The sequence below is a fragment of the Nerophis lumbriciformis genome, linkage group LG17 (assembly GCF_033978685.3).
Source record: "Nerophis lumbriciformis linkage group LG17, RoL_Nlum_v2.1, whole genome shotgun sequence".
NCBI lineage: Eukaryota > Metazoa > Chordata > Actinopteri > Syngnathiformes > Syngnathidae > Nerophis > Nerophis lumbriciformis.
Window position 1 is genome coordinate 37,629,779 of NC_084564.2, and position 25,750 is coordinate 37,655,528.

At 41.5% G+C, this 25,750-nt stretch overlaps 1 protein-coding gene across 1 annotated transcript in view; it reads right to left on the reverse strand.

Annotated features, from left to right (window-relative positions):
* The window catches only part of zbtb16b (zinc finger and BTB domain containing 16b), a 142,949-nt gene that overhangs the window by 78,380 nt on the left and 38,819 nt on the right, over nucleotides 1-25,750 (reverse strand). Inside the window, exon 3 of the mRNA XM_061973174.1 lies at nucleotides 12,721-12,818. Coding sequence (XP_061829158.1) covers nucleotides 12,721-12,818 — 98 coding nt within the window. The remainder of the gene's footprint in view (nucleotides 1-12,720; nucleotides 12,819-25,750) is intronic.

The following is a 25,750-nucleotide window of genomic DNA, read 5'->3' on the forward strand; positions in this document are numbered from 1 at the left end:
CCACCAGCAGAAATGATTAAAAAACTAAACTCAGTTGACAGTAAAAAGTCGTTGTCGCAATTGTTGGATGTGACTATAAAGCATAACCAAGCATGCATCACTATAGCTCTTGTCTCAAAGTAGGTGTACTGTCACCACCTGTCACATCACGCCCTGACTTATTTGGACTTTTCTGCTGTTTTCCTGTGTGTAGTGTTTTAGTTCTTGTCTTGTGCTCCTATTTTGGTGGCTTTTTTCTGTTTTGTTGGTATTTTCCTGAAGAAGTTTCATGTCTTCCTTGAACATTCCCCGCACCTGCTTCGTTTTCGCAATCAAGACGATGCTATCCTTGTTTGTGCGGACAGAGCTGATTTGACTCGGTGTTTGTAATGTGTTTGAGAAAATGGCGGATTGCTTCCCGATGTGACGTCACAGCGCTCCGAGAGCGAATATTAGAAAGGCGTTTAATTCGCCAAAATTCACCCATTTAGAGTTCGGAAATCGGTTAAAAAAATATATGGTCTTTTTTCTGCAACATCAAGGTATATATTGACGCTTACATAGGTCTGGTGATAATGTTCCCCTTTAAGATAAGACCTTCCGGGGGAAAGTTCTATAGTCAGATGAAACAAAAAAGCCATGACGTTACTTTCTTTCCAAGTGTATGCAAACTTTTGATTGCGACTGTACGTAAAGTCTGAATGTCATTAAAACAGTTAGCTCCATCTTTTGACACTCCCGTCCTTGCATGCTACACCGCCACAACAAAGACGCCCACAAAATAAAAGCTCCAATCTGTTTTCATTTTCTAAAAAAACACTTTTTTTTTTTTGTTTGTTTTTGAATCATTTAGTTGCACAGCGCAAATAGTGTCACACAGCCATAGCGCCGCTGTAGATCCTAATGTTGTGTGACGCCGTCCAGTGCCGTGTGTTGTGTTGTGTGTGATTGTGTGATAAGGGGAGAAGAGAACATAGTGCATTGTCTTGTGCAGTCAAAGGCACGGAGTGTGCTCTCATCCATAAACCATCAAACTGTCTCCAGACGCGACTGCAATCGTCCTCCATCAAAACACTTTGTCTGGCATACCAAAATAAGAGCCAGCATCGAGCTGAATACCAAATCAGCCCATTAGAGCGGCGGAGCGCGTGCTCCTTAGCAACCAGAAGGATCTAAGGCTGCTATACCGAAATACACGACGACAAAGAAATGAGATTCACCCCCCCCAACCCCTCAATTTTTGTGGTTTGTTTTCATGTAGCGTTACAGGTCGGCATGCAAAAACTCCAGTAGGGTTAAAGGTTTGGGAGAAACAAAGCATGTGTGTGTGTGTTTAGAGGAAACAACAAAAAGAGACGACTCAGGGAAAGTTTAAAGATTCTCTCTCATCCGTCAGCAGGATGTCACTCCTAAACAATACCCTTCTTGTCTTGTCTGTACACATTTTCCAGCTGAGGTTTGTGTTTAAAGTTGCATTTTTACCGACTTGATTCCCCCCCCCCCCCCTCCCTCCCTCCCTGCGCCTCGTTCTCTATTTTGGATAAAGTAGCTGGGAGAGCAGTCAGGTCTGATTAAGTCTGCATTTGGGTACAGTGTGTTCCTGGACACACATCTGCGAGCGAGCCATCACACACGCTTCGGAACACTGGCAGAACACCCAGGCCTGCCGGCAGCTCATGATGTCATCACTCATGAAAAAAAAAAAGGGGGGGGGGGGGGGGGAGAGCTGGCGAGCGGCCAGGGTCTCTCCAAATACACACACAAAAAAAAAAAAAAAGACGGAAAGGACTCGGGGACGGGAGGGTGGAAGAGGTGCACGCGGCGGAACCCGAGGCACGGGAAAAGGGGGCGTGAACCAGCCGAGGAGGAGGGGCTTGAGGGTGAACAGGTGCAGCTGAAAGGCAGCGAGGGAGCTGATGAAGTGTTTGGAGTAGTGTTGTCCAAGATTTTGGTACCGGTACCAAAATTATTTCGGTACTTTGCAAAATTAAAGGGGACCACAAAAAAAGTGCATTTTTGCCTTTATTTTAACAAAATCTTAGGGTACATTGGTGCTGGAGCCTATCTCAGCTGCATTCGGGCGGAAGGCGGGGTACACCCTGGACAAGTCGCCACCTCATCGCAGGGCCAACACAGACATACAACATTCACACTCACATTCACACACTATTATGTTAGATCCACTATGGACTGGACTCCCACTATTATGTTAGATCCACTATGGACTGGACTCTCACATTATTATTTTAGATCCACTATGGACTGGACTCTCACACTATTATGTTAGATCCACTATGGACTGGACTCTCACACTATTATGTTAGATCCACTATGGACTGGACTCCCACAATATTATGCTAGATCCACTATGGACTGGACTCTCACTATTATGTTAGATCCACTATGGACTGGACTCCCACTATTATGCTAGATCCACTATGGACTGGACTCTCACACTATTATGTTAGATCCACTATGGACTGGACTCTCACACTATTATGTTAGATCCACTATGGACTGGACTCCCACTATTATGTTAGATCCACTATGGACTTGACTCTCACACTATTATGTTAGATCCACTATGGACTGGACTCCCACTATTATGTTAGATCCACTATGGACTTGACTCTCACACTATTATGTTAGATCCACTATGGACTGGACTCCCACTATTATGCTAGATCCACTATGGACTGGACTCTCACACTATTATGTTAGATCCATTATGGACTGGACTCTCACACTATTATGTTAGATCCACTATGGACTGGACTCTCACACTATTATGTTAGATCCACTATGGACTGGACTCTCACACTATTATGTTAGATCCACTATGGACTGGACTCTCACAATATTATGTTAGATCCACTATGGACTGGACTCTCACACTATTATGTTAGATCCACTATGGACTGGACTCTCACACTATTATGTTAGATCCACTATGGACTGGACTCTCACTATTATGTTAGATCCACTATGGACTGTACTCTCACTATTATGTTAGATCCACTATGGACTAGACTCTCACTATTATGTTAGATCCACTATGGACTGGACTCTCACTATTATGTTAGATCCACTATGGACTGGACTCTCCCTATTATGTTAGATCCACTATGGACTGGACTCTCACTATTATGTTAGATCCACTATGGACTGGACTCTCACACTATTATGTTAGATCCACTATGGACTGGACTCCCACTATTATGTTAGATCCACTATGGACTAGACTCTCACAATATTATGTGAGATCCACTATGGACTAGACTCTCACTATTATGTTAGATCCACTATGGACTAGACTCTCACAATATTATGCTAGATCCACTATGGACTGGACTCTCACACTATTATGTTAGATCCACTATGGACTGGACTCTCACTATTATGTTAGATCCACTATGGACTGGACTCTCACACTATTATGTTAGATCCACTATGGACTAGACTCTCACAATATTATGTGAGATCCACTATGGACTAGACACTCACTATTATGTTAGATCCACTATGGACTAGACTCTCACTATTATGTTAGATCCACTATGGACTGGACTCCCACTATTATGTTGGATCCACTATGGACTAGACTCTCACTATTATGTTAGATCCACTATGGACTGGACTCCCACTATTATGTTAGATCCACTATGGACTAGACTCTCACAATATTATGTTAGATCCACTATGGACTAGACTCTCACTATTATGTTAGATCCACTATGGACTGGACTCTCACACTATTATGTTAGATCCACTATGGACTGGACTCTCACTATTATGTTAGATCCACTATGGACTGTACTCTCACTATTATGTTAGATCCACTATGGACTAGACTCTCACTATTATGTTAGATCCACTATGGACTGGACTCTCACTATTATGTTAGATCCACTATGGACTGGACTCTCACTATTATGTTAGATCCACTATGGACTGGACTCTCACTATTATGTTAGATCCACTATGGACTGGACTCTCACTATTATGTTAGATCCACTATGGACTAGACTCACACTATTATGTTAGATCCACTATGGACTGGACTCTCACACTATTATGTTAGATCCACTATGGACTAGACTGTCACTATTATGTTAGATCCACTATGGACTAGACTCACACTATTATGTTAGATCCACTATGGACTGGACTCTCACTATAATGTTAGATCCACTATGGACTGGACTCTCACACTATTATGTTAGATCTACTATGGACTGGACTCTCACTATAATGTTAGATCCACTATGGACTGGACTCTCACACTATTATGTTAGATCCACTATGGACTGGACTCTCACACTATTATGTTAGATCCACTATGGACTGGACTCTCACTATTATGTTAGATCCACTATGGACTGGACTCTCACTATTATGTTAGATCCACTATGGACTGGACTCTCACACTATTATGTTAGATCCACTATGGACTGGACTCCCACTATTATGTTAGATCCACTATGGACTAGACTCTCACAATATTATGCTAGATCCACTATGGACTGGACTCTCACACTATTATGTTAGATCCACTATGGACTGGACTCTCACTATTATGTTAGATCCACTATGGACTGTACTCTCACTATTATGTTAGATCCACTATGGACTAGACTCTCACTATTATGTTAGATCCACTATGGACTGGACTCTCACTATTATGTTAGATCCACTATGGACTGGACTCTCCCTATTATGTTAGATCCACTATGGACTGGACTCTCACTATTATGTTAGATCCACTATGGACTGGACTCTCACACTATTATGTTAGATCCACTATGGACTGGACTCCCACTATTATGTTAGATCCACTATGGACTAGACTCTCACAATATTATGTGAGATCCACTATGGACTAGACTCTCACTATTATGTTAGATCCACTATGGACTAGACTCTCACAATATTATGCTAGATCCACTATGGACTGGACTCTCACACTATTATGTTAGATCCACTATGGACTGGACTCTCACTATTATGTTAGATCCACTATGGACTGGACTCTCACACTATTATGTTAGATCCACTATGGACTAGACTCTCACAATATTATGTGAGATCCACTATGGACTAGACACTCACTATTATGTTAGATCCACTATGGACTAGACTCTCACTATTATGTTAGATCCACTATGGACTGGACTCCCACTATTATGTTGGATCCACTATGGACTAGACTCTCACTATTATGTTAGATCCACTATGGACTGGACTCCCACTATTATGTTAGATCCACTATGGACTAGACTCTCACAATATTATGTTAGATCCACTATGGACTAGACTCTCACTATTATGTTAGATCCACTATGGACTGGACTCTCACACTATTATGTTAGATCCACTATGGACTGGACTCTCACTATTATGTTAGATCCACTATGGACTGTACTCTCACTATTATGTTAGATCCACTATGGACTAGACTCTCACTATTATGTTAGATCCACTATGGACTGGACTCTCACTATTATGTTAGATCCACTATGGACTGGACTCTCACTATTATGTTAGATCCACTATGGACTGGACTCTCACTATTATGTTAGATCCACTATGGACTGGACTCTCACACTATTATGTTAGATCCACTATGGACTGGACTCACACTATTATGTTAGATCCACTATGGACTAGACTCTCACAATATTATGCTAGATCCACTATGGACTGGACTCTCACACTATTATGTTAGATCCACTATGGACTGGACTCTCACTATTATGTTAGATCCACTATGGACTGTACTCTCACTATTATGTTAGATCCACTATGGACTAGACTCTCACTATTATGTTAGATCCACTATGGACTGGACTCTCACTATTATGTTAGATCCACTATGGACTGGACTCTCCCTATTATGTTAGATCCACTATGGACTGGACTCTCACTATTATGTTAGATCCACTATGGACTGGACTCTCACACTATTATGTTAGATCCACTATGGACTGGACTCCCACTATTATGTTAGATCCACTATGGACTAGACTCTCACAATATTATGTGAGATCCACTATGGACTAGACTCTCACTATTATGTTAGATCCACTATGGACTAGACTCTCACAATATTATGCTAGATCCACTATGGACTGGACTCTCACACTATTATGTTAGATCCACTATGGACTGGACTCTCACTATTATGTTAGATCCACTATGGACTGGACTCTCACACTATTATGTTAGATCCACTATGGACTAGACTCTCACAATATTATGTGAGATCCACTATGGACTAGACACTCACTATTATGTTAGATCCACTATGGACTAGACTCTCACTATTATGTTAGATCCACTATGGACTGGACTCCCACTATTATGTTGGATCCACTATGGACTAGACTCTCACTATTATGTTAGATCCACTATGGACTGGACTCCCACTATTATGTTAGATCCACTATGGACTAGACTCTCACAATATTATGTTAGATCCACTATGGACTAGACTCTCACTATTATGTTAGATCCACTATGGACTGGACTCTCACACTATTATGTTAGATCCACTATGGACTGGACTCTCACTATTATGTTAGATCCACTATGGACTGTACTCTCACTATTATGTTAGATCCACTATGGACTAGACTCTCACTATTATGTTAGATCCACTATGGACTGGACTCTCACTATTATGTTAGATCCACTATGGACTGGACTCTCACTATTATGTTAGATCCACTATGGACTGGACTCTCACTATTATGTTAGATCCACTATGGACTGGACTCTCACTATTATGTTAGATCCACTATGGACTAGACTCACACTATTATGTTAGATCCACTATGGACTGGACTCTCACACTATTATGTTAGATCCACTATGGACTAGACTGTCACTATTATGTTAGATCCACTATGGACTAGACTCACACTATTATGTTAGATCCACTATGGACTGGACTCTCACTATAATGTTAGATCCACTATGGACTGGACTCTCACACTATTATGTTAGATCCACTATGGACTGGACTCTCACTATAATGTTAGATCCACTATGGACTGGACTCTCACACTATTATGTTAGATCCACTATGGACTGGACTCTCACACTATTATGTTAGATCCACTATGGACTGGACTCTCACTATTATGTTAGATCCACTATGGACTGGACTCTCACTATTATGTTAGATCCACTATGGACTGGACTCTCACACTATTATGTTAGATCCACTATGGACTGGACTCCCACTATTATGTTAGATCCACTATGGACTAGACTCTCACAATATTATGCTAGATCCACTATGGACTGGACTCTCACACTATTATGTTAGATCCACTATGGACTGGACTTTCACACTATTATGTTAGATCCACTATGGACTGGACTTTCACACTATTATGTTAGATCCACTATGGACTAGACACTCACTATTATGTTAGATCCACTATGGACTAGACACTCACAATTATGTTAGATCCACTATGGACTAGACTCTCACTATTATGTTAGATCCACTATGGACTGGACTCTCACTATTATGTTAGATCCACTATGGACTAGACTCTCACAATATTATGCTAGATCCACTATGGACTGGACTCTCACACTATTATGTTAGATCCACTATGGACTGGACTCTCACACTATTATGTTAGATCCACTATGGACTAGACACTCACTATTATGTTAGATCCACTATGGACTGGACTCTCACTATTATGTTAGATCCACTATGGACTGGACTCTCACTATTATGTTAGATTCACTATGGACTGGACTCTCACACTATTATGTTAGATCCACTATGGACTGGACTCTCACACTGTTATGTTAGATCCACTATGGACTGGACTCACACTATTATGTTAGATCCACTATGGACTGGACTCCCACTATTATGTTAGATCCACTATGGACTGGACTCTCACAATATTATGTTAGCTCCACTATGGACTAGACTCTCACTATTATGTTAGATCCACTATGGACTAGACTCTCACTATAATGTTAGATCCACTATGGACTGGACTCTCACAATATTATGTTAGATCCACTATGGACTGGACTCTCACTATTATGTTAGATCCACTATGGACTGGACTCTCACTATTATGTTAGATCCACTATGGACTGGACTCTCACACTATTATGTTAGATCCACTATGGACTGGACTCTCACACTGTTATGTTAGATCCACTATTGACTGGACTCCCACTATTATGTTAGATCCACTATGGACTAGACTCTCACAATATTATGCTAGATCCACTATGGACTGGACTCTCACACTATTATGTTAGATCCACTATGGACTGGACTACCACTATTATGTTAGATCCACTATGGACTGGACTCTCACACTATTATGTTAGATCCACTATGGACTGGACTTTCACACTATTATGTTAGATCCACTATGGACTGGACTCTCACAATATTATGTTAGATCCACTATGGACTGGACTCTCACTACTATGTTAGATCCATTATTGACTGTACTCTCACACTATTATGTTAGATCCACTATGGACTGGACTCTCACTATTATGTTAGATCCACTATGGACTGGACTCTCACTATTATGTTAGATCCACTATGGACTAGACTCACACTATTATGTTAGATCCACTATGGACTGGACTCTCACACTATTATGTTAGATCCACTATGGACTAGACTGTCACTATTATGTTAGATCCACTATGGACTAGACTCTCACTATTATGTTAGATCCACTTTGGACTTGACTCTCACTATTATGTTAGATCCACTATGGACTAGACTCTCACTATTATGTTAGACCCACTATGGACTGGACTTTCACACTATTTTGTTAGATCCACTATGGACTAGACACTCACTATTATGTTAGATCCACTATGGACTGGACTCTCACTATTATGTTAGATCCACTATGGACTAGACACTCACTATTATGTTAGATCCACTATGGACTGGACTCTCACACTATTATGTTAGATCCACTATGGACTAGACTCTCACTATTATGTTAGATCCACTATGGACTAGACTCTCACTATAATGTTAGATCCACTATGGACTGGACTCTCACACTATTATGTTAGATCCACTATGGACTGGACTCTCACTATTATGTTAGATCCACTATGGACTGGACTCTCACACTATTATGTTAGATCCACTATGGACTGGACTCTCACTATTATGTTAGATCCACTATGGACTGTACTCTCACTATTATGTTAGATCCACTATGGACTAGACTCTCACAATATTATGTTAGATCCACTATGGACTGGACTCTCATTATTATGTTAGATCCACTATGGACTGGACTCTCACACTGTTATGTTAGATCCACTATGGACTGGACTTTCACACTATTATGTTGGATCCACTATGGACTGGACTTTCACACTATTACCGGTATGTTGGATCCACTATGGACTGGACTTTCACACTATTATGTTGGATCCACTATGTACTAGACACTCACTATTATGTTAGATCCACTATGGACTAGACACTCACTATTATGTTAGATCCACTATGGACTGGACTCTCACTATTATGTTAGATCCACTATGGACTAGACTCTCACAATATTATGCTAGATCCACTATGGACTGGACTCTCACACTATTATGTTAGATCCACTATGGACTGGACTCTCACACTATTATGTTAGATCCACTATGGACTAGACACTCACTATTATGTTAGATCCACTATGGACTAGACTCTCACTATTATGTTAGATCCACTATGGACTGGACTCTCACTATTATGTTAGATCCACTATGGACTGGACTCTGACACTATTATGTTAGATCCACTATGGACTAGACTCTCACAATATTATGCTAGATCCACTATGGACTGGACTCTCACACTATTATGTTAGATCCACTATGGACTGGACTCTCACACTATTATGTTAGATCCACTATGGACTGTACTCTCACTATTATGTTAGATCCACTATGGACTGTACTCTCACTATTATGTTAGATCCACTATGGACTGGACTCTCACAATATTATGCTAGATCCACTATGGACTGGACTCTCACACTATTATGTTAGATCCACTATGGACTGGACTTTCACACTATTATGTTAGATCCACTATGGACTGGACTTTCACTATTATGTTAGATCCACTATGGACTAGACACTCACTATTATGTTAGATCCACTATGGACTAGACACTCACTATTATGTTAGATCCACTATGGACTAGACACTCACTATTATGTTAGATCCACTATGGACTAGACACTCACTATTATGTTAGCTCCACTATGGACTAGACTCTCACTATTATGTTAGATCCACTATGGACTAGACTCTCACTATAATGTTAGATCCACTATGGACTGGACTCTCACAATATTATGTTAGATCCACTATGGACTGGACTCTCACTATTATGTTAGATCCACTATGGACTGGACTCTCACTATTATGTTAGATCCACTATGGACTGGACTCTCACACTATTATGTTAGATCCACTATGGACTGGACTCTCACACTGTTATGTTAGATCCACTATTGACTGGACTCCCACTATTATGTTAGATCCACTATGGACTAGACTCTCACAATATTATGCTAGATCCACTATGGACTGGACTCTCACACTATTATGTTAGATCCACTATGGACTGGACTACCACTATTATGTTAGATCCACTATGGACTGGACTCTCACACTATTATGTTAGATCCACTATGGACTGGACTTTCACACTATTATGTTAGATCCACTATGGACTGGACTCTCACAATATTATGTTAGATCCACTATGGACTGGACTCTCACTACTATGTTAGATCCATTATTGACTGTACTCTCACACTATTATGTTAGATCCACTATGGACTGGACTCTCACTATTATGTTAGATCCACTATGGACTGGACTCTCACTATTATGTTAGATCCACTATGGACTAGACTCACACTATTATGTTAGATCCACTATGGACTGGACTCTCACACTATTATGTTAGATCCACTATGGACTAGACTGTCACTATTATGTTAGATCCACTATGGACTAGACTCTCACTATTATGTTAGATCCACTTTGGACTTGACTCTCACTATTATGTTAGATCCACTATGGACTAGACTCTCACTATTATGTTAGACCCACTATGGACTGGACTTTCACACTATTTTGTTAGATCCACTATGGACTAGACACTCACTATTATGTTAGATCCACTATGGACTGGACTCTCACTATTATGTTAGATCCACTATGGACTAGACACTCACTATTATGTTAGATCCACTATGGACTGGACTCTCACACTATTATGTTAGATCCACTATGGACTAGACTCTCACTATTATGTTAGATCCACTATGGACTAGACTCTCACTATAATGTTAGATCCACTATGGACTGGACTCTCACACTATTATGTTAGATCCACTATGGACTGGACTCTCACTATTATGTTAGATCCACTATGGACTGGACTCTCACACTATTATGTTAGATCCACTATGGACTGGACTCTCACTATTATGTTAGATCCACTATGGACTGTACTCTCACTATTATGTTAGATCCACTATGGACTAGACTCTCACAATATTATGTTAGATCCACTATGGACTGGACTCTCACTATTATGTTAGATCCACTATGGACTGGACTCTCACACTGTTATGTTAGATCCACTATGGACTGGACTTTCACACTATTATGTTGGATCCACTATGGACTGGACTTTCACACTATTACCGGTATGTTGGATCCACTATGGACTGGACTTTCACACTATTATGTTGGATCCACTATGTACTAGACACTCACTATTATGTTAGATCCACTATGGACTAGACACTCACTATTATGTTAGATCCACTATGGACTGGACTCTCACTATTATGTTAGATCCACTATGGACTAGACTCTCACAATATTATGCTAGATCCACTATGGACTGGACTCTCACACTATTATGTTAGATCCACTATGGACTGGACTCTCACACTATTATGTTAGATCCACTATGGACTAGACACTCACTATTATGTTAGATCCACTATGGACTAGACTCTCACTATTATGTTAGATCCACTATGGACTGGACTCTCACTATTATGTTAGATCCACTATGGACTGGACTCTGACACTATTATGTTAGATCCACTATGGACTAGACTCTCACAATATTATGCTAGATCCACTATGGACTGGACTCTCACACTATTATGTTAGATCCACTATGGACTGGACTCTCACACTATTATGTTAGATCCACTATGGACTGTACTCTCACTATTATGTTAGATCCACTATGGACTGTACTCTCACTATTATGTTAGATCCACTATGGACTGGACTCTCACAATATTATGCTAGATCCACTATGGACTGGACTCTCACACTATTATGTTAGATCCACTATGGACTGGACTTTCACACTATTATGTTAGATCCACTATGGACTGGACTTTCACTATTATGTTAGATCCACTATGGACTAGACACTCACTATTATGTTAGATCCACTATGGACTAGACACTCACTATTATGTTAGATCCACTATGGACTAGACTCTCACTATTATGTTAGATCCACTATGGACTGGACAGTAATGACTCGACGTGACTTCGGCGCGGGGGGTGCGGGACTAGTACTTTTCAGAGGCGGTACAGTACTGAAAATGATTCATTAGTATCGCGGTACTTTACTAATACCGGCACAACCCTAGTTTGGAGTTATCAAGTACCTGTGTGAGACAACATGTGCATCCGGAGCCTCATGCTGTCCTGGAAGTGTTTGCCACAGTATTCGCAGCCGTGGCCCTTCTCGTCGTCATGCAGCCTCCTGTGGAAACAGTAACACCGGCTGTGAGGCGGGGGGGGGGGAAAAAGAAGAAGCGGCACAAAAGGCGACGCACTCATATTAGCACAAGTGTTTTGTTTCGGTGCCTTTTCCCTGTAAGGTCTCTCAAACGCCGCCGCGTCATTGTGCGCCCTCACAAGAGCAGCCATATTTTCATTCCGGCGAGAGTTCCCCGGCATGAATGTGGCATCATTAGCGTAAGAGGCCCCTCGGAGTTGTGAATCACAACGCGTGAATGCTGAGAGGACACAGACAATGGGATATCTGGCTAATTTCAGAGTGCAGACGTATACGCGTGCCTCCACCCGCCAGCGCTGCAAGACACCGGGCGCACACACACACACACACACACACACACACACACACACACACACACACACACACACACACACACAAATAAACACACAAACTGGTTATCATTTGGAATGGGGACCAAGTTTTTGGTCATCACTTGTGGGGACCACACTTTCTTCAGGTTGTGGAGGTATAAAAAAATGAGGTCAAATGTCCACTGGCCAGTTAGCTCATACACGTCTTTAAATCTCTGGATTGATGAAGTAATGTGCTGATCATTCTTACTGGGGACCCTGGGGAAAAAAAGAGTTAATATGGTTCATAGGGACCAAATTTAAATAATTTTGCATCATTCACACAAATTTGTACGTGACTACTGAGGACCATTTAAAAAAATAAAATAAAAATAAAAAAGTTTCAAATTAAATATGCCATGATGGTCAGAATACAGCACTATAGCTGTCCTCTTATAGGAAGTTTCACCACTTAAAGGGGAACATTATCACAATTTCAGAAGGGTTGAAACCATTAAAAATCAGTTCCCAGTGGCTTATTTTATTTTGCGAAGTTTTTTTCAAAATTTTACCCATCACGCAATATCCCTAAAAAAAAAAGCTTCAAAGTGCCTGATTTTAACCATCGTTATATACACCCGTCCATTTTCCTGTGACGTCACATAGTGAAGCCAACACAAACAAACATGGCGGAAAGAACAGCAAGCTATAGCGACATTAGCTCGGATTCAGACTCGGATTTCAGCGGCTTAAGCGATTCAACAGATTACGCATGTATTGAAACGGATGGTTGTAGTGTGGAGGCAGGTAGCGAAAACGAAATTGAAGAAGAAACTGAAGCTATTGAGCCATATCGGTTTGAACCGTATGCAAGCGAAACCGACGAAAACGACACGACAGCCAGCGTCACGGGAGAAAGCGAGGACGAATTCGGCGATCGCCTTCTAACCAACGATTGGTATGTGTTTGTTTGGCATTAAAGGAAACTAACAACTATGAACTAGGTTTACAGCATATGAAATACATTTGGCAACAACATGCACTTTGAGAGTGCAGACAGCCCAATTTTCATCAATTATATATATTCTGTAGACATACCCTCATCCGCGCTCTTTTCCTGAAAGCTGATCTGTCCAGTTTTGGAGTTGATGTCAGCAGGCCAAGGAAGCTAGGGTCGATATTCTTCTCTTGATCATCTTCGGTGGCATAAGGGACGGTGTGAGCCAAGACATCCAGGGGGTTTAGCTCGCTCGTCTGCGGGAACAAACTGCCGCCATTGCTTGCCGTGCTACCGAGGTCCTTTGTCCCTGAATTGCTCACACACTCCGGCAGATTCAATGGGGGTCTGGCGGCAGATTTCTTTGACTTTATCGTTGGAAATGCATCTGCTTTGAGTGTCGCAGGATATCCACACATTCTTGCCATCTCTGTCGTAGCATAGCTTTCGTCGGTAAAGTGTGCGGAACAAACGTCCAATTTCTTGCCACTTTGGCATCTTTGGGCCACTGGTGCAACTTGAATCCGTCCCTGTTCGTGTTGTTACACCCTCCGACAACACACCGACGAGGCATGATGTCTCCAAGGTACGGAAAACAGTCGAAAAAACGGAAAATCACAGAGCTGATTTGATTCGGTGTTTGAGAAAATGGCGGATTGCTTCCCGATGTGACGTCATCGCTCCGAGAGCGAATAATAGAAAGGCGTTTAATTCGCCAAAATTCACCCATTTAGAGTTCGGAAATCGGTTAAAAAAAAATATGGTCTTTTTTCTGCAACATCAAGGTATATATTGACGCTTACATGGTCTGGTGATAATGTTCCCCTTTAAAGCAAATCCTGCATCTTCTGTGACGTTACTGAATACTGCTATTTAGTAGTAATGAAGTTGTCTGCAACTCCAACTACCATATATAGAAGGATATACCGTATTTTCTTGAGTATAAGTCGCTCCGGAGTATAAGTCGCACCAGCCGAAAATGCATAATAAAGAAGGAAAAAAACATATATAAGTCGCACTGGAGTATAAGTTGCATTTTCGGGGGAAATGTATTTGATAAAAGCCAACAGCAAGAATAGACATTTGAAAGGCAATTTAAAATAAATAAAGAATAGTGAACAACAGGCTGAATAAGTGTACGTTATATGAGGCATAAATAACCAACTGAGAACGTGCCTGGTATGTTAACGTAACATATTATGGTAAGAGTCATTCAAATAACTACAAACCCTGTTTCCATAAGAGTTGGGAAATGGTGTTAGATGTAAATATAAACGGAATTCAATGATTTGCAAATCATTTTCAACCCATATTCAGTTGAATATGCTACAAAGACAACATATTTGATGTTCAAACTGATAAACAATTTTTTTTTTTGCAAATAATAATTAACTTAGAATTTCATGTCTGCAACACGTGCCAAAGTAGTTGGGAAAGGGCATGTTCACCACTGTGTTACATGGCCTTTCCTTTTAACAACACTCAGTAAACGTTTGGGAACTGAGGAGACACATTTTTTAAGCTTCTCAGGTGGAATTCTTTCCCATTCTTGCTTGATGTACAGCTTAAGTTGTTCAACAGTCCGGGGGTCTCCGTTGTGGTATTTTAGGCTTCATAATGCACCACACATTTTCAATGGGAGACAGGTCTGGACTACAGGCAGGCCAGTCTAGTACCCGCACTCTTTTACTATGAAGCCACGTTGATGTAACACGTGGCTTGGCATTGTCTTGCTGAAATAAGCAGGGGCGTCCATGGTAACGTTGCTTGGATGGCAACATATGTTGCTCCAAAACCTGTATGTACCTTTCAGCATTAATGGTGCCATCACAGATGTGTAAGTTACCCATGTCTTGGGCACTAATACACCCCCAAACCATCACAGATGCTGGCTTTTCAACTTTGCGCCTATAACAATCCGGATGGTTCATTTCCTCTTTGGTCCGGAGGACACGACGTCCACAGTTTCCAAAAACAATTTGAAATGTGGACTCATCAGACCACAGAACACTTTTTCACTTTGTATCAGTCCATCTTAGATGAGCTCAGGCCCAGCGAAGCCGACGGCGTTTGTGGGTGTTGTTGATAAACGGTTTTCGCCTTGCATAGGAGAGTTTTACTTTGCACTTACAGATGTAGCGACCAACTGTAGTTACTGACAGTGGGTTTCTGAAGTGTTCCTGAGCCCATGTGGTGATATCCTTTACACACTGATGTCGCTTGTTGATGCAGTACAGCCTGAGGGATCGAAGGTCACGGGCTTAGCTGCTTATGTGCAGTGATTTCTCCAGATTCTCTGAACCCTTTGATGATATTACGGACCGTAGATGGTGAAATCCCTAAATTCCGATAGCTGGTTGGGAAAGGTTTTTCTTAAACTGTTCAACAATTTGCTCACGCATTTGTTGACAAAGTGGTGACCCTCGCCCCATCCTTGTTTGTGAATGACTGAGCATTTCATGGAATCTACTTTTATACCCAATCATGGCACCCACCTGTTCCCAATTTGCCTGTTCACCTGTGGGATGTTCCAAATAAGTGTTTGATGAGCATTCCTCAACTTTATCAGTATTTATTGCCACCTTTCCCAACTTCTTTGTCACGTGTTGCTGGCATCAAATTCTAAAGTTAATGATTATTTGCACAGAAAAAATGTTTATCAGTTTGAACATCAAATATGTTGTCTTTGTAGCATATTCAACTGAATATGGGTTGAAAATGATTTGCAAATCATTGTATTCCGTTTATATTTACATCTAACACAATTTCCCAACTCATATGGAAACGGGGTTTGTATAACATATAGAACATGCTATACGTTTACCAAACAATCTGTCAGTCCTAATCGCTAAATCCCATAAAATCTTATACGTCTAGTCCAGGGGTCGGCAACCCAAAATGTTGAAGGAGCCATATTGGACCAAAAATACAAACACAAATCTGTCTGGAGCCGCAGAAAATTAAAAGCTATATTACATACAGATAGTGTGTCATGAGATATAAATTTGATTAAGAGGACTTAAAGGAAACTAAATGACCTCAAATATAGCTACAAATGAGGCATAATGATGCAATATGTACATATAGCTAGCCTAAATAGCATGTTAGCATCGATTAGCTTGCAGTGACCAAATATGCCCGATTAGCACTCCACACAAGTCAATAACATCAACAAAACTCACCTTTGTGCATTCACGCACAACATTAAAAGTTTGGTGGACAAGATGAGACAGAAAAAGAAGTGGCATAAAACACGTCCTAGAAAGTCGGAGAAAGTTATACATGTAAACAAACTACGGTGGGTTCAAGGACTGCCAAAATAAGTAGGACAAAACGGCGCTCGTCAAACACTCTCCTCAGTGAAGCATGTTTAATATAAACAGTGTGCTTTATAACAATTACAGAGGTTTGTGTCATGTTTGTCCTCCTACAGAAACCATATTAACACAAAAATTATCATTTTTTCCACCCATTTTTTCCATTTTTCATACATTTTTGAAAAAGCTCCAGAGAGCCATTAGGGCCGTGCTAGAGCCGCGGGTTGTCGACCCCCGGTCTCGTCTCTTCCGTGAATGAGCTAAATAATATTATTTGGTATTTTACGGTAATGTGTTAATAATTTCACACATACGTCGCTCCTGAGTATAAGTCGCACCCCCGGCCAAACTATGAAAAAAAACTGCGACTTATAGTCCGAAAAATACGGTAGAATGGATCTGACTATCATTTAAAAAGGTTTCCCTTTAGGGGACCTGTTTTTTTTGTCCCCATACCGTCAGAGATCCCCTAAAGGTGACTGTGTAAACAGAGCGATGTCCCCATTAAGTAAGAATTGCCAGAACACACACACACACACACACACACACACACACACACACACACACACACACATACTGGTTATCATTTAGAATGGGGACCACCCTTTCTACAGGTTGTGGAGGCATAAAAAGAATGAGGTCAAATGTCCACTGGCCAGTTAGCTCATACACGTCTTTAAATCTCTGGATTGATGAAGTAATGTGCTGATCATTCTTACTGGGGACCATCAATGTTCCCTCTAATTTTTCATGTGTGTGAGCAAACGTAAAAACTCCCTGAGCATTGAGTGGAGTCCATGTGAGCAACATCAGATGTGCACACTGTGGCTACACCAGCAGCACACCTGTCCCAAACCTGACTAAATAACAACAAATATTGTTTTTCATGAACTGTGTACTTGTATTGTTTGTCTGGGTGGAGGTCCTGCTTTGGAAATAATGCGTACCCCTTTCAGACATTGCATTTAGATCCGATTAAAACATTCACATGTTGCACAATGAGATGTAAGCAGGGGATCATGTGTACATTCCTGCAACTTCCTGTTTGTAAAAAATATATTTGTATTAGTATTTATTTAATATACTAACAGCATTAATATTTATAAATTAAGATTCCTAATGAATGACACTAGAATAAGCACACATTTGATTGGTAAATCATAGTGTAACGACCCGGAATGACACTTTATGTGGGGTGTTGGGGTTGTCCGACTTTTTGTGTGGCTGTAAACGCATCACTGGCTAAGTGCCATAAGTGTTGGCGCAAGTGAGAAAGAGCGAGCGGCTGCTGTTGATATAACAAAGTTGCTTTTGGTCTGGTTTGTACTGCAGAAAATGACCAGTTTTGCTAGACGTAATTTTTTTTTACTAATGTTTTGGTGATGTGTTTATGGCCGACAATAAAGAGTTTTGCTCAGTAAAGTGATGGATGGAATTCACGTCCTCTAAGCGTCTCGACAGACGTTACAATATTTGAACAATGATGACAAAAACTGTTTTCTCTGTCGTGTCTATGTGTCGAAAAATTGTCATGCGCTTATTTTTTTATTTGATTTTGTGCGTGGCATAGATTTGCCGTGCGCAGAGGACGCTTGAGTAGTGCGCAATTGCACGGGGAACATTGCTCCTGAGTATAAGTCGCACCCCCGGCCAAACTACGAAAAAAAACTGCCACTTATAGTCCGAAAAATACGGTAGAATGGATCTGACTATCATTTAAAAAGGTTTCCCTTTAGGGGACCTGTTTTTTTGTCCCCATACCGTCAGAGGTCCCATAAAGGTGACTGTGTAAACAGTGTGTCCCCATTAAGTAAGCATTGCCGGAACACACACACACACACACACACACACACACACACACACACACACACACACACACACACACACACACACACACGAGTCATACCAAAGACTATACAAATGGGAGCCAATACCTCCCTGCTTAGCACTCAGCATCAAGGGTTGGAATTGGGGGTTAAATCACCAAAAATGATTCCCGGGCGCGGCCACCGCTGCTGCCCACTGCTCCCCTCACCTCTCAGGGGCTGATCAAGGGTGATGGGTCAAATGCAGAGAATAATTTCGCCACACCTAGTGTGTGTGAGACAATCATTGGTACTTTAACTTGAACTTTAACACACACACACACACACACACAAACGTAGCTGCAACGGAAAGGAGAAAGGAAGACGATTTGCTGCTGCTCCGCCGGCAGCAGAAGCTATCATATCATATCTCACACATGCAAGCATGCGAGGCATCTGCACTTTCATCCTCACGTCACCCCGCTAACACACATAGCCTCCCAAGAGTCCACGGCGAAGCACTGGAAACTAGGCGGACCGACAAAACAACAACAACGACATTTGTACAATTTAGAACAAGTAGCAACGTGAGCCTGCCTTCGGAGAACCCAATAGGACTGGGACTTCCCAGCATTCTTTTTTTTTTTTTTTTTTTTTTTTTGGAGCATATTTTGTGTTTTCAGCAAACTCCAGACTGTTTACCTTGTTTGGGTTTTTTTTTTCCCCCCCTGTCATGCTTCTTAGAGCAGTGTTTTTCAACCACTGTGCCGCGGCACACTAGTGTGTCGTGAGATTATGTAATTTCACCTAATTGGGTTAAAAATAGAGCTGTCCGATAATGTTTTTTTTGCTGATATCCGATATTGTCCAACTCTTAATTACCGATTCCGATATCAACCGATACCGACATATACAGTCGTGGAATTAACACATTATTATGCCTAATTTTGTTGTGATGCCTTGCTGGATGCATTAAACAATGTAACAAGGTTTTCCAAAATAAATCAACTCAAGTTATGGAAAAAAATGCCAACATGGCACTGCCATATTTATTATTGAAGTCACAAAGTGCATTTTTTTTTTTAACATGCCTCAAAACAGCAGCTTGGAATTTGGGACATGCTCTCCCTGAGAGAGCATGACGGGGTTGGGGTGTAGGGGGTAGCAGGGGGTGTATATTGTGTATATTATAGTGCTGCAAGGGGTTCTGGGTATTTGTTCTGTTGTGTTTATGTTGTGTTATTGTGCGGATGTTCTCCCGAAATGGGTTTGTCATTCTTGTTTGGTGTGGGTTCACAGTGTGGCGCATATTTGTAACAGTGTTAAAGTTGTTTATACGGCCACCCTCAGTGTGACCTGTATGGCTGTTGACCAAGTATGCCTTGCATTCACTTGTATGTGTGAAAAGCCGTAGATATTATGTGATTGGGCCGGCACGCAAAGGCAGTGCCTTTAAGGTTTATTGGCGCTCTGTACTTCTCCCTATGTCCGCGTACACAGCGGCGTTTTAAAAAGTCTTAAATTTTACTTTTTGAAACCGATACCGATAATTTCTGATATTACATTTTAAAGCATTTATCGGCCGATAATATCAGCAGTCTGATATTATCGGACATCTCTAGTAAAAAGGTATCCAACGCTTAAACCAAAAAAAAACTTATCCCCTCAACTCCCCCCAAAATGGATTAACTCGCTGAAAAAAAAAAAAGACAATATAACATACATCCATAAACGTGGACGCATGTGAAAAAGTGCAATATATTTATCTGTACAGTAATCTATTTATTTATTTATATATTTATTTATTTTAAATATATATTTATATATTATTTATATATATTTATTTATTTATATATGCACCTTATTGCTTTTTTTTATCCTACACTACCATGAGCTTATGTAACGAAATTTTGTTCTTATCTGTGCTGTAAAGTTCAAATTTGAATGACAATAAAAAGGAAGTCTAAGTCTAAAATAAACAAAAGGCGAGTGCCGCTAAGAAAAGGCATTGAAGCTTAAAGAAGGCTGTGCAAAACAAAACTAAAACTGAACTGGCTTCTAAGTAAACAAAAACAGAATGCTGGACGACAGCAAAGACTTACAGTGCGTGGAGCAGACGGCGTCCACAAAGTACATCCGCGCATGACAATCAACAATGTCCACACAAACAAGGATAGCATCGTCTTGATTGCGAAAACGAAGCAGGTGCGGGGAATGTTCAAGGAAGACATGAAACTTCTTCAGGAAAATACCAACAAAACAGGAAAAAGCCACCAAAATAGGAGTGCAAGACAAGAACTAAATCACTACACACAGGAAAACAGCAAAAAAGTCCAAATAAGTCAGGGTGTGATGTGACAGGTGGTGACAGTACACCTACTTTGAGACAAGAGCTATATTGATGCATGCTTGGTTATGCTTTAAAGTCATATCCAACATTTGCTACAACGACTTTTTACTGTCAACTGAGTTTAGTTTTTTAATAATTTCTGCTGGTGGTTGAAGGTTGAAAAACACTGGTCTATGCCATTTTCTGGTCCTAAATGCCTGTCAAAAGTGTACCAACTTGTCAGAATACCTACTCAGGCTTCTTCTGTCCAGGTGAGATGCATGATTCATGATCTAGCACAAACTTACAGGGAGCAAGGAAGCGAGAGAACAGCAGACCACTCGATAAATAGTTTGTCTGCGTTAGCGCTTATAATAACAATATCACTAATACTTGGTTAAAGGGGAACATTATCACCAGACCTATGTAAGCGTCAATGAAGATTCTAGAGGGTCCAAAACCCTCAAATCAAGACTCCAAACATCCCAGAACAAGCTAGTCAGGTTACTTCTAGACCTCCACCCCAGATCACACCTCACTCCTACCCACTTCTCCAAAGTGGGCTGGCTCAGGGTGGAGGACAGAGTAAAACAACTTGCACTGAACCTAGTCTATAAAATCCGCTACACCTCCCTGATACCGAAGTACATGTCAAACTACTTCCAGAATGTAAATGACCGCCATAACCACAACACCAGGGGGAGCTCCACTAACCACGTTAAACCCAGATTCCGATCTAACAAAGGTCTTAAAGGGGAACATTATCACCAGACCTATGTAAGCGTCAATATATACCTTGATGTTGCAGAAAAAAGATCATATATTTTTTTAACCGATTTCCGAACTCTAAATGGGTGAATTTTGGCGAATTAAACGCCTTTTTAATATTCGCTCTCGGAGCGATGACCTCACAACGTGGCGTCACATCGGGAAGCAATCCGCCATTTTCTCAAACACCGAGTCAAATCAGCGCTGTTATTTTCCGTTTTTTCGACTGTTTTCCGTACCTTGGAGACATCATGCCTCGTCGGTGTGTTGTCGGAGGGTGTAACAACACGAACAGGGACGGATTCAAGTTGCACCAGTGGCCCAAAGATGCGAAAGTGGCAAGAAATTGGACGTTTGTTCCGCACACTTTACCGACGAAAGCTATGCTACGACAGAGATGGCAAGAATGTGTGGATATCCTGCGACACTCAAAGCAGATGCATTTCCAACGATAAAGTCAAAGAAATCTGCCGCCAGACCCCCATTGAATCTGCCGGAGTGTGTGAGCAATTCAGGGACAAAGGGCCTCGGTAGCACGGCAAGCAATGGCGGCAGTTTGTTCCCGCAGACGAGCGAGCTAAACCCCCTATCGACCCTAGCTTCCCTGGCCTGCTGACATCAACTCCAAAACTGGACAGATCAGCTTTCAGGAAAAGAGCGCGGATGAGGGTATGTCTACAGAATATATTAATTGATGAAAATTGGGCTGTCTGCACTCTCAAAGTGCATGTTGTTGCCAAATGTATTTCATATGCTGTAAACCTAGTTCATAGTTGTTAGTTTCCTTTAATGCCAAACAAACACATACCAATCGTTGGTTAGAAGGCGATCGCCGAATTCGTCCTCGCTTTCTCCCGTGTCGCTGGCTGTCGTGTCGTTTTCGTCGGTTTCGCTTGCATACGGTTCAAACCGATATGGCTCAATAGCTTCAGTTTCTTCTTCAATTTCGTTTTCGCTACCTGCCTCCACACTACAACCATCCGTTTCAATACATGCGTAATCTGTTGAATCGCTTAAGCCGCTGAAATCCGAGTCTGAATCCAAGCTAATGTCGCTATAGCTTGCTGTTCTATCCGCCATGTTTGTTTGTGTTGGCTTCACTATGTGACGTCACAGGAAAATGGACGGGTGTATATAACGATGGTTAAAATCAGGCACTTTGAAGCTTTTTTTTAGGGATATTGCGTGATGGGTCAAATTTGTCACCGATTCTGTTCATAACTTTTATGGACAGAATTTCTAGGCGCAGTCAAGGCGTTGAGGGGATCCGGTTTGGTGGCTGCAGGATTAGGTCTCTGCTTTTTGCGGATGATGTGGTCCTGATGGCTTCATCTGGCCAGGATCTTCAGCTCTCACTGGATCGGTTCGCAGCCGAGTGTGAAGCTACTGGGATGAGAATCAGCACCTCCAAGTCCGAGTCCATGGTTCTCGCCCGGCAAAGGGTGGAGTGCCATCTCCGGGTTGGGGAGGAGACCCTGCCCCAAGTGGAGGAGTTCAAGTACCTCGGAGTCTTGTTCACGAGTGAGGGAAGAGTGGATCGTGAGATCGACAGGCGGATCGGTGCGGCGTCTTCAGTAATGCGGATGCTGTATCGATCCGTTGTGGTGAAGAAGGAGCTGAGCCGGAAGGCAAAGCTCTCAATTTACCGGTCGATCTACGTTCCCATCCTCACCTGTGGTCATGACCTTTGGGTTATGACCAAAAGGACAAGATCACGGGTACAGGCGGCCGAAATGAGTTTCGGGGCTCTCCCTTAGAGATAGGGTGAGAAGCTCTGTCATCGGGGGGGAGCTCAAAGTAAAACCGCTGCTCCTACACATCGAGAGGAGCCAGATGAGGTGGTTCGGGCATCTGGTCAGGATGCTACCCGAACGCCTCCCTCGGGAGGTGTTTAGGGCACGTCCGACCGGTAGGAGGCCACGGGGAAGACCCAGGACACGTTGGGAAGACTATGTCTCCCGGCTGGCCTGGGAACGCCTCGGGATCCCCCGGGAAGAGCTAGACGAAGTGACTGGGGAGAGGAAAGTCTGGGCTTCCCTGCTTAGGCTGCTGCCCCCGCGACTCGACCTCGGATAAGTGGAGGAAGATGGATGGGTAAAATTTTGAAAAAAACTTTGAAAAATAAAATAAGCCACTGGGAACTGATTTTTAATGGTTTTAACCATTCTGAAATTGTGATAATGTTCCCCTTTAATATTCAAATCACGAAATGTAAATGGAGTATTGTTGGCGACTTTTTACTGTCAATATCGTTTCATTTTTCAATGATTTCTGCTGGTTGTGTCCCTCCGGATTTTTTCAATAAAAAAAAATGTGCCTTGGCTCACAAAAGGTTGAAAAACACCGTTTTAGACAGTTTAGACGTGCTTTTAGTAAGCTCTAATGGGAACACGCCCTTTTGTGTGTCTGTGGCTTTAATGCTAATGAGCCTGTCTCTCAGATTGTGTGGCTCCAAGAAGCTCTATTAGGTACTTTTTACCTGCACACCTGTCCCGCCTCTCAACATGATAAACACCTGATTCAGAAGAAATGATTGCATTCTGAACACAACTTCTAAAACTGTACTGGACGGACAAAAGCTTGACGCATTAAGGTAGTAAAAAGCTTTTTTTTTTCCAAGCCTGCAGTGGCCCAGCAATTTGTCGGCATGAACAATCACATCTTTATTGCCTATTATGTTCACTTTTTTTCCAAATGTTTTAATATTCTTCTTGGGTAATCATGCACAAGTACCATAAATGTGAATCAATGAAGCTGAAATAAGACTAAAATGCATTATTCTCCTCATTTTTTATTTTTTTTTCAAGGACAGACTTTTTGAGCCTAAAACACAAATTAGAGAAGTGTTTCCTCCCCAGGACCCAATATCGTATCGTATTGTATTGATTATGGCAGTGTTTTTCAACCACTGTGCCGCGGCACACTGGTGTGCCGTGGGAAATTATGCAACTTCACCTAATTGGTCCCAAAAATATTTTTTTCAAATCCATAATTATTATCTGCAAATAATGCGCCGTTACTTTATGTCTGTGCTGTGTAGAACTCGGCAGAGTAAACCACGTAATACTCCATGCCAGTAGGTGGCAGCTGGTAATTAATTGCTTTGTAAAAGTCGGAATGTGTCGGATGGGACGAGGATGGTTTGTTGTGATCACAATATGCAGGTAAAAACGTATATTTTGCTTAAACCAAAAATGAACATAAGGAAAAGGCAATGAAGCATAGGAATGGCTATGCAAAAACACAAGTAAAACTGAACTGGCTACCAAGTAAACAGAAACAGAATGCTGGACGACAGCAAAAACTTACGGCGTCCACAAAGTACATCCGTACATGACAATCAACAATGTCCACACAAAGAAGGATAGCAACAACTTAAATAGCCTCGCT